We start from the raw sequence: 11,736 nt of genomic DNA, 5'->3' as shown, positions 1-11,736 counted from the left end.
TTTCTCAGCCCCCCCAGCTCAAAATACGTTCCCGCGGCTATGGCCATAGATTGGGGCAAAAAAGACTGTCTAAATAGTTTTGTCTAAATAGAGCATGGTTTCTGTTTCATTCTCTCTCTCTGAACTCTTTCAAAGGAATCTGAAAAGAAGGTGAGATGAGCGGGGAGGAAAAGATGGCTTTAGATAAGAAGAAAGAGATGAATAGAAGGAAGAGGCTTTGCTTCTCCATGAGGAATAACCCTATATAAGACAATATAAGAACACCCACTCAGATCAGCAGTCTCTTGGATTAAAGAGAGTTTAAAAGTGTGTGTGTGTGTGTGTGTGTGTGATGTCTGTGCGGAGGGGAAAAAGGCAGTTAGGAGATGTGTATGGTGTACTTAGACAGAAAAGGCTGACAATAGCTGGGTAACAACCCTGTGTGTCTGTAATGGGGCTCCTGGGGTTTGGCTGATTACTGTGATCCTCAAATCACTGCTGATGAGAGAGAGAGAGGAAAGGTTAGGGAAAAGAACACTTTTAAAGGGATAGTTCACATAAAAAAATGAACATTCAGTAATATTTTCTTGACACAAAACCAGATATTAAGCAAAATGTCCGAGTTGCTGTTTTTTCATACAGTATGTTTACACTACGACGTTTTCATCTCTTATGCTCACCGAGGCTGTATTATGTGATCATAAATACAGTAAAAACAGTAATATTGTGAAATATTATGACAATTTAAAGCATAAAGTATAATTTTGTGAAACTGAATTTTCTGCAGCCATTACTCCATCCTTTAGAAATCATTCTAATATGCTGATTTGGTGTTTAAAAAAATCTTATTATTATCAATGTTGAAAACAGTTGAGCTGCATCCTGGATGAAGCTGAGCTACATTCTCAAGTCTGTTAGTCTGACTTTACAAAAAAGAGATTTACATGGCTTTTTGTATATGAATTACTGATTTGTTAGACTGAAGTAGAGCTTTTGCACTTACTGTAATTGGATGGGGACCAAAGACAGCCGTGTTCACTTGTCGGGAAAAGAGCAGCTATGGCATGTCTCTTGATATCTCCTGTTGTGTCCCACGTTAGATTGTCGTACAGGTTTGGAACAGATAGATGATGAGAGAACGTTCATTTATTGGTGGACTTTCCCTTTAATTACAAATCCCGAAGAGAAGTGAGTCAGATCTGGCACTAAGCTCTAGAGATGTTAAAGTCCCTTGAGACATTTACATCTCAGTGCATGTTTAAATGTCACCTGATCACTTTCCTCTGCCCTGCTCTCCTGTCCTCAGAATGAATTGCATGACTGCCGACCTGTATGTTGTTGACTAATCCTAACAAGATTGACTCCTCATTATCACCGGCCAGCCGGCCGGATGTCACTCAACAGGGGAGAACGGCATAGACCGAGAGAGAGATGCAGTGGGAATAGAGTGAGAGAGAGAAAGAGCGTTCCGTTGTGAGTTATTAGCATAATGACTCTCCTCTTCCTCGCTCCTTGATCTAGTCCTGCGGTGGTTCATTTATTGAGCCCAGCGTGGCTCTTCCTCCTCCTCTTCCTCTCTCTTCTCTCTCTTTAGGAGGTGAGCAAATGCGGGCAGCCGGTGAAGGCAGCTGACACGGCCTGAGATTGGCAGGAAAGCTATTTAGCTAAGAAATGTCAGGGGCCATTTTGTTTAGTCAATAGCCCACATAGAGGGAGAGGGAACGTGTGTGAAAAACAGAGAAAGACAGATGAGTGAATGGCATGGCGGCTGAATGCTGTGTGAGGTGTTGGTGGATGAGGATGGGGATTGTGTGTCCTGTTCTGCACCAAACAAACACCAATAATTCACAAAAGGCTGTACTCTATGTCATTGTCTTGAACAGATGTGTAGATGTATCTGTTGATGTTTGTGGTTGCTAGTAAGGATAGGTTTTGCTATTAGCAAAATTCATAAAGCTCCACAGATTTGCTTTAGAATATTAACAGCCCTTCATTCACAAAGACATACATCTCTTGCCCCAAGAATGTTTACTAATTATTCAGCATTTGATAATACTTTTGGCTATGGAAATGTGTATATTACTCCCTGACCTTTTGTAAGGTCCATTTTGTTGCTTTTAAACCATCAGTGGCACCGAAAGAAAGTAGAAAAATCATTTGTTTTCCAAATAATAATGTCTTCCACAACAGTGTCAATGCTTCCTCTGAATCCTGCCACAAACTCTTACCATGGGTTAAGTTTGCCCAAATATCAGCATCAGACTTTATTCCGCAAGCCCTCCATCTCGCAATCAACAATTATGAGTGTTACAACAAAAGTTAACATTTTAGCATTTTTTATTTAAGCTTCAATAGCAAGTTATGCGGTCCATTTGACATTTCTAACCTATTAACGTATGTTTTAGCCATTAATGTTAATATCTATCTACACTACTGTTTAAAGGTTTTGGGTCAGAAAGATATTTTAATGAGACTTATCATGCTCACAAAGGCTGCATTTATTTGATAAAAATACAGTAATATTGTGAAGTATTTGTGAAGTACACTTTTAAATAACTGTTTGTATTTGAATATGAATATGGCAAAGCTGAATTTTCAGCAGTCATTAGTCTCAACAAGTCATAGTATTCACTATTCAGTGTCATGATCCTTCAGAAATCATTCTTCTAATATGCCAATTTGGTGCTCAAGAAGCATTTATTATCAATGATGAAAACAGTTGTGCTGCTTAATATTTTTGTGGAACCTGCAATACATTTTTTCAGGATTCTTTGATGAGTAGAAAGTTCAAAAGAACAGCATTTATTTGAAATGGAAATCCTTTGTAATATTATAAATGTATTTATTGTCAGTTTTTCGATTTAATGCATTCTTGTTGAAAATAAGTATTAATTTCTTTCCAAACTTTTCAACGGTGGTGTATATATTACTATTTGTTGTTATATTGGTACATATAAATGAAAATTCTAAATATCGGTATTCTTGTGGAAGCTGTGTGGAAAACATTATTTTTTATCTACCTTATTATTTTATCTAGATTTTAACCATGTTTTAGTTCTTCTTTATGTTCTTGTTCGATGTCTTTATATGTTAAATGGCGTTTGTTATGGAGTGTTTGGTGGGAAGTCTTAGGTGTTTGTCGGGGCAGTGTGAGCTGTGAGCAGTGACTGAATCCGCTCAGGCTGGATGAAAGAGCTCAGTCAGAGAGCACAGGCTGTCTGTCCTCTCACTGGGGATGAGGGGGCCAGGAACGCATAGAAATGCATGTTAATACTGTGTGTGTGTGTGTGTGTGTAAACTCCATATCAGTGTGAGCAAGGGAAGTGCAGGTGGGTGCACATTAGAAGTCTCTCTCTATCTCTCTTTTCTCTTCTCCCCTCAAGTGATGAAAGCTTGTTTTATACAAAGACCCCCTTTCAGCAGCCAGACAGCAGCTTCACAGAGAGCACTTATCATCCTCAATTTCTTTCCTCTATCCCTCGCTTCCTTTGTTTTTCCGTCTGTGTCTCACCCGCTCTCCTCTATTCTCAACCCATCGAATCAGAGGTGTCCTGGCAGGTGAGGATGTCACTCTCAGGAAAAACAGCATTGTTCTTAGAGCTTATATTGTGTGCAGAGAGACCTGCAGACTTCTGAATGTAAAAACAGTTAAATAATTCAGCTCATTAATGTTAACTTTTAAAAGCATTACTCTGATCCTGAAGAGAAGAATATATGTGTGTGAAAAACAGATTGAACAGGGCTCACCAATTAGACAGCTTATTTAGAGCACAGAACATGTGAGGCTAAGATGCTTACCACACTAGATGCAGACATACATGGTTGCTATATTTTTGGGGGCAGGGCCAGACAGGTTTTAATTTCTTATTCACACTCTGAAACTGTAAGAGAATCAAGCACAGACACATCACAGCGGTGTTGTTAAATATAACAGAGGTACTTAACAGTCACTGGTGTTGTCTGTGTGTGTGTATGTGTGTACGTGTATGTGTGTACGTGTGTGTGTGTACCTATGTTCCTTTACATATGGAGTTTACTCTGTGTGTGTGTGTGTGTGTGTGTGTGTGTGTGTGTGTGTGTGTGTGTGTGTGTGTGTGTGTGTGTGTGTGTGTGTGTGTGTGTGTGTGTGTGTGTGTGTGTGTGTGTGTGTGTGTGAATGGTCTCTGCTATAGCAGATCACACTCTGGCATACAGAAAGCATGTCACATCTGGTAGTGAGAGAGGAAGTGAGAAAGTGAACATTCACCTGCATCTGTTTGTCATGTGACTTAACACCAAACACTCAAAGGTTTTGTACGAATTGCCTCTAAAAATCAGATTGTGAGCAATTAATGTCTATCTGTAAAGACTATGTATTCTGTACTGTACAGAAAATCAAATATTGCTGTAAGTGCCACATTTACAGTAACACTAAATTCTTTTGGAAAGTGAGTTTGTCACTTGTATATTTGTGCACTGGAAATTGTTACTTAAAGAAAGAGGTTAAACAATATAACAAGTCTTATGAAAATTATCTCTATTTTTCATGCTTTAGAATAATAGTGAGGTCATCAAAACAGTGAAATGATACCAATTTCTATAAATTGGTAGTGAGCAAAAAAGATACATTATAAAGATCTCAAGATTAAATTTAATATCATGAGAAAGAAATTCAGTCAAGTGTGCTTCAGACTTGATTGACTGATGATGTCACTACTTCTACACTAAATGTTTGTGGTCAGTAAGATTTATTTATATATATATATAGTAAAAATATATATAAATAGTATATATAAAGTGTCTTATGCTTGCCAAGGCTGTATGTGTTTGATCAAAAATAGTGTAAAATAGTTCACAGTATTACTGTTTATAATTTAAAATAACTGGTTTTTATTTTAAGATTTTTATATATGATATTATTACAAAGCTGAATTTTCAGCAGCTATTACTTGAGTCTTCAGTGTCACATGATCCTTTAGAAATCATTTAAATATGCTGATTTGGTGCGCAAGTAACATTAGTATTAGTATTATTGTTATCAATGTTGAATTCATTTGTGATGCTTAATATTTTAGTGGAATCCCTGATACATTTTTAAGGATTCTTTGAATATAGATTTCAAAAGAACATAATTTATTTGAAATAGAAAACTTTTGTAAAAGTATCAATTCCTTTGCTGTCACTTTTGATCAATTAAATGCAGTCTTGCTGAATAAAAGTATTAATTTCTTTCAAACAAAAAAAAAAACCGTTTGAATAGTAATATATGTATAAAATTAAGATGTTCTAATGCACTTTCCAATATCTGTTGCTCTACTTTGTTTCCATTCTCTTGCTTGCCCTGCTCTGTGTACAAAATTTGGAGGTCAAACCAACTCATTGTCCACTATATTCAAGGCATAATGTGTTGTCTTTTCTTCCTTTTTGTCCCTTTTTCCTCCATAGGGGACACTCCACAAAGGATGAGATCTGCTCAGTATCCAACCCCTGCGGAATTGGATGCATATGCTAAAAAGGTTGCCAACAGTCCACTCACCATCAAGATCTTCCCCAACAGCGTCAAAGTCCCTCAGCGGAACCACGTTCGTCGCACAGTCAACGGACTCGATACCGCTGGCCCCCGATACAGTCCCTACCCCTCCTCTCAGGCCACTGCCAAGACCGGTCTCCTTGCCATCGTTAAAGTGCCCCTCGTCAAGGGTGTCATCAAGGACTTCGACGGCACACGTGCACGTCTGCACCCGGAGGTGATAATGAATGCCGCAGGTGGCCCTTATGCAGCCACCTCGGCCAGCACTTTAAACCTGCACCACCCATCACAGGGGCCTCCCAGACCGTCCCAGAATCCACAGGGGCTTCCTCCACACCCTCAGAATCTCCAAACTTTGCAACAGCCTGGGCCTCCACACCAAGGACTCGGACACCGACCTTCCTCCTCCATGCCACAGCAACCCCAGGGCCTTCCCAGGCCCCAGACTCTGTCCCACGCGCCTGCTTTAGGCCACCCTGGTGCCCACCAACCTTCAGCAATCCTGCTTCCTCAGCAGCACCTACAGAACCCCCCTGCAAGCCTGCAGGTGGGTCCTCGGAAGTTGCCGGTTGCAGACGCCCCTCCTAACGTGACTGTTTCTACCTCAACCATTCCATTATCCATGGCCGGAGGACTCCACCAGGGCCGTCAGGCGGACTTAAACAGCATAGTGCACCAGATAAGCCAGTTCTGCCAGGCTAGGGCTCAGGGCGCCAGTGCCACGTCAATGTGTGAAGGGCAGATCGCCAACCCCAGTCCCATTAGTCGAAATCTACTCATCAACGCCAGTTCTCGAGTCTCGGTGCATGCGGGAAACCCTAATGCGCTTGCTCCCGGCCTCATGCGCCCATCGTGTGCTATTGGACCTCCTGATAAAATGACTGCTTCTGCGCCAGTGAGTGCAATGCCTCCACATAACATGGCCACGATGAACCACATGTATCACAGCGATATAAAACAACAGCACCTACAGCATCAAAGCCATCAAACGCAGCGAAATCCCCAACAGCCGCAGATGAGGTCCTGGACTCAGCATCAGCTCGCTCACCTTCAGCACATCTCGGAAGGGGGCGGACACCCCTGCAAACCCCCGAATCGTGACCCTGGCCTCCCTTGCAAGGGCATTACCTATCCCCCAGAAATGGGCATGGGGCAGCCTTATGCCATGAAACCCTCCAGCCCCTCGCTGCCACTTGCCAACAACAGCAACAATGCAATGCCCCCAGGAGCGGTGACACACTATACCAACGGGCAGTACTACCACCAGCCACCGGTGTGGGGTAGTATTCTTCCCACGCCCAACAGCGACAGCTCCGGCTCACAGGACCTCCCCATGCCCTTCCATGGCACTGGCACAGGCAATACCAACCCCACCCCAGGGATGGACTGTGCCCCCGCGGGAGGAGCGGCCCATTACCGATTAGTAGGGGGTGCCTTAATAGGGCAGACTAATCTGATGCAAACGGCAGATTGCATGGGAGGGGACTTCCAGCCGCCCTGCTTCCGAGATCAGAATCTCATCCTGATGGGGAAAATGCACAGGCCACCCACTATGGGCCGGGTAGTGGTCCCCCCCTCTGAGACGCAAGGCCAGCACCCAGGGTACAGATAAGCTTCAGCCCACAAGCCTCAGACACAGTCTCTCCTCAGTGAAGTCAGCCACACACGTGCGTCCTCGACACCTCCTGTTAGTCTTAATGAAATGACATTATGAGAGGAACTAAATGAGCTCAAAATCTCAAGGATGATTGTTGATGAAACTAAGAAAAAAAGAAGAATACAAACATGTCTAATGAAGAGCAGTGTTTTGTGTTATTAATCTTGCAAGTGATCAATTTTTTTTCTTTTAACAAGTGCTTTTTTAAGGCACTAAAGGGATTTTTTCCCCACTTCTGTCTTATCTATCTCCAGTTACCCGGATCTCAAGTGCTCCTGGGTTATTTATGAACGTCTTTCTTGTGTTAGTGCTAGCAGCTTACGTTATTGAAATATATTGAAAATAATATATATGTCTTGTGAAATACATCACTTCTAAACTGAGGGCACCAGGCCTTCTGTTCATTGGACAACCAACTTGCTTTCATTTGACAGATCTTTGTTTTGAGCCCGTCTTATAATATCAAGATGGCTGACAGACTCGGAGCACTTCCCTCTTCAGCATGACACGTTCTTTGTCCTTTCTTTCTTTTTTTCCTGTGTCTGAGCTATGCGGGAATATGCCAGTCACTGGTCCTTGCAGACTGTTTCTAGGTGAAAGCTCTTGACGTGGGTTTCCAAACGAGAAGAGCTACAGATGTTTTAATGTTAAAGCTGTGCCATTTTTGTTTTACCTGATCATTATACTCTCTTTATTTCTTAACATATGAGAAACTACTACTTGAATTGTATAGATGAGTTGTGCCGTTTCAGGTGGGTTGTGTGTGTGGTTTAGCTGTACGTGGGTTTGCAGGACTAAACATACTACTGAAGGTGGTGTCTGTAGGCTTGTTGCTAATATTATGATGTAGAAACTATGTACCAAATCAAGGGTTTATGATCCTGCGTTTTCTAGTTCATCCTTTATAATAATGTAAAGTAGGAGTTGCTACTGATTCTTTTGTGAAGTGTGCTTGAATTGACCAAATTGATCACTTGCAAGATCATTTGTGGTTAAATTAAGGAGGACTTTTTAAAATAAAAAAGGCAAAAAGGTGAAACAGCAGGTGAATTGCTTATTTTATTGTACACTGGCTTATCTACTGTACTGCTGTAACTTTAAAGAAGTGTAATAACTGTGTATGAATGTGGCTGTATATGAATATGGGTTCACAGATTTGGTGTGTATGGGCATGTGTGTGTGATGGTGGATGGGGTGTGTGTGTTGGTTGGTCAGTTTGTCTTGAATCGCTGTTGGTTTGCCTCCCCTCAACAGCCCTCATGAAGCCTTAAGTATTTGGTCCTTGGACTTTCCTTTGACAACAAGCATGATTCTAATAAAGGTATAATGAATTCTGATTTTGAAAAATAGACTATAAAGGAACAGCATTTTTCCTCGTTTATTTTTATTAACTCAAGCTTTTGTTGAATAGAAAAGCAATTCTTTAGAATTACTTTATAATGTAAACGAAGAAATAAAGAATATTTTATCGTCATTGTTTTATAGCTGTGTGTAGTTCTGGGCTGTAACAAAATCTTTTTATTCCACGTTTCAAAGCTTCAGTTTTGCAATTTGTGCTATTTATAATTCTGAACTAGATTTTTTTTTCCTCATTATTTACATCTTTTTTTTTTTTTTTTTCGTTTTGCAATTGCTGTGAAATTGGAGGAAGCTTCTAGAAGCCTTTCTCATATCTGTCACTCTGTGGCTGTCAATTGAATGCGTGGGAAGAATCTGAAGAGTGTGAGTTGTGCTACACTTTTTTTGTAATATTGTAATAATAAAATAAAGTTCTAATTTATGCTTTCATGTGTAACTCCATTTCAGTTTATTGCTCAAAAAGCTGCTAAAACTTCAACCTTGGACTGGTCACCCTGTGTATATACCCTCATATACTGTTGTCTTCAAGGATTTTTTCGACAGTGGTCTTGTTTTAAGAATCTCTTTCCTCAAGCAGCGTCTGCTCATCTGGGTTTTAAATATGATGCTCTGACTGCTGGTAGCTATTGCAGGAAATACCAGACCATCCCAAACTAAAAACATGAAAGCAAACGATCAAAAATAAATGTTTTGATCTAAAGTGGCAGAGATATTAAATGGTCACAAAAATCACATTACTTTGGTGATGAAAACAGTGTATCTTATTGGTGGTTCTAGTAGTTGTTATCGAACAGTTTAGTCTTGCAGGTTCAAATTCAGGTAAAGCAAACCAACGTAACCTTTGCTACTGTCACATCTAAATCTCTGAACAGATTCTGAGGGATTGTCCGTGCAAATTGTGTATTGTAAGTCAGTTCTGGTAACTAGGTCTGCTAATTATATCACACCGCCAGTACATAGCTTAAAATGAAGCCGTCAGCATATCTTTGACTCTGGCCATGGGTTTAAACATCCAGAATAAACAATTCTGCTTTACAGTTTTGCATAATCCATTGAATTTAATTCATACTTTATTTGTACATCACTTCACAAAATAAATCGCTCACAACAACTTTACAAAGCTGATACATCCATTAAGAGTTACTATATTGAGTAAAACAACATTCAGTAGTTTCTGAGAATACAGCGTCTGTGCACAGTTGAATTGAATAATTCTGTTAAAAACCCTAGAGGTGATCCCTCGAGAACCTCTTCTCATAATTTAAAAGAAAGGGAGTTTTTATTCAGGACTGGAAAGTCAACATTTAGAGGGAAAACAGCTCCCAGTCCGAGTGGGGCCACTTTTCTCCCCCGGCTGTCTCGGTTACGCATGATTGCAGCTTGTTTTATTCAATGGCTCTATATATCAAAGGGATACAGCGCCGGAAGTGACGCAGAATAGGCAGGTCGCCGCATTTAAGCCGTCTGGTGCGGATGTAAATTTTAGTTATATAAATGAGAGCACAGCAGGACAATTCGCGATCTAGGGTCACAGCATTTCAGCTCTGCAGTCAATTAATAGCCGGAGGACATGACCCATCTATCACTGAACTTAAATGAACGGTGCGTTATTGGCCAGTAAAATAGGTAACGAATGACATTTCTGGACGCATTTAATTATAGTGGCAATAAGTATACTGATGTTATGCACAGTGATTCATTGTGTCTGGATCTTATTTGCATCATCCTGTGATGTTTATCGGTCACAAGCAGCACCACCACAAGAGGGCAATATATATACACAGTTTTTCACGTTGCCCCTAAAATCAGTCCAGGTGATCTTTCACTAATTACGTCGTTATGCATTAAAAGTGAACTGAATATGCAAATATATCACATGATTCCAATCACTCATAATCACTGAGAACATAAATGTTCTGAAATAAAAGGTGTCTATAGCCAACATTCAAACTTTTGTACAGTTTGACAAGGTGTGCCAGGGTCTTTCTCATTATGCAGTCGTGAGTTTTATGTCTTAACTCGTCATTTGTTGTTGTTGTTGTTGTATCCTCGTATATAGAACCATTTAAATGACTAAAGAGACATTAAATGTTATTGAGTTTTGAGTGTTTTTAAGTGTTAAAAAATGTATAGCCTATTTAGGGTACTTTTGTGTTAGATTTTAAGTGTTAATGTAATGAACAAAAGGTTAAACACAATTTTCAATATCCATATTTTAAATATGGAAATCATATTTTGTTTTATCACAATTATTAAGTGAACATTGGGTGAATATTAGATAAATTTTTAATCATTTCATGTTTGAGGTAATGCACAATTACCAACTATTCTTAATTTTCCAATTAAAAAAAACTTCCTCTAATCAAAATGACAGTTTGAGACTAATTGTGTTTTGTGACATTGGTTTGTGTCTAAAACATCCTAAAAACATTATAGTATGATATCAAAATTTAAAAAGATGATTCAAATATAACAAAATGACCAAATTGACAGTCTTATTTTAGCTAACTCTCAATAAAAAAAAGAATTAGCTATGTTTAATATGTTATATAAATGCTTTCATAAATTACAACACATGCATAATAATTTTTTTTTTAATTACAGTTAAAAAGATATGATGCATAACAGGAATGACCCTTGAGGTGTATAATATTTGTTCTTTTAATAAATTAACCACAGTCAAGTTTTAACCAGACATAATATGTAATTATTCCTACACCAGTTGGAATGAAAGGGAACGGCAAAACAGATTGCAATAGATTATGGATTATAAAAGCATCAGACGGAGCTAGAGGTCTCAGCTAGAGGACTCAGCTCCTGTACATCTCTGCGTTGTTGTCTCTGTGTCCAACGTTTACTGAACGTTTGCAGGAGTCCACGCTGGCTGGGCTCTGTAACCAATGCACATGACATGATGTAGGATTAAAAAAAACAGACAGACACACACACACATTTATTTAAAGGGGTCATATGATGCGATTTCAATTTTTCCTTTCTCTTTGAAGTGTTACAAGCTCTTGGTGCATAAAGAAGATCTGTAAAGTTGCAAAGACTAAAGTCTCAAATTAACCAAAGAGATTAACCAAAGAGATAAATCCAAAGAGAATTAACCACGCCTACCTAAAACGGCTCGTTCTAACACGCCCCCACATACCTACGTCACGATGTGGGAAGATTTGCATAACACAGCCCAAATGTTCACGCAAAGAAAGAAAGCGTAACTTTTATTCTC

The 11,736-nt window shown here is 39.6% G+C and overlaps 1 protein-coding gene across 2 annotated transcripts in view; it reads left to right on the top strand.

Moving 5' to 3' along the window:
• The window catches only part of LOC107746829 (protein FAM222B-like), a 48,786-nt gene extending 39,831 nt beyond the window's left edge, over nt 1-8,955 (top strand). For both annotated transcript variants that reach the window (XM_016561149.1, XM_016561148.1), the window contains exon 3: nt 5,404-8,955. In XM_016561149.1, the coding sequence (XP_016416635.1) occupies nt 5,404-7,100 (1,697 nt within the window). In that variant the 3' untranslated portion in view covers nt 7,101-8,955. The remainder of the gene's footprint in view (nt 1-5,403) is intronic.
• Nucleotides 8,956-11,736: the final 2,781 nt, after the last annotated feature.

This window comes from Sinocyclocheilus rhinocerous, unplaced genomic scaffold (assembly GCF_001515625.1).
Source record: "Sinocyclocheilus rhinocerous isolate Xijiao unplaced genomic scaffold, SAMN03320098_v1.1 scaffold468, whole genome shotgun sequence".
NCBI lineage: Eukaryota > Metazoa > Chordata > Actinopteri > Cypriniformes > Cyprinidae > Sinocyclocheilus > Sinocyclocheilus rhinocerous.
The sequence above is the reverse complement of the archived record's forward strand: the minus strand, read 5'-3'. Positions and strand labels throughout refer to the sequence as shown.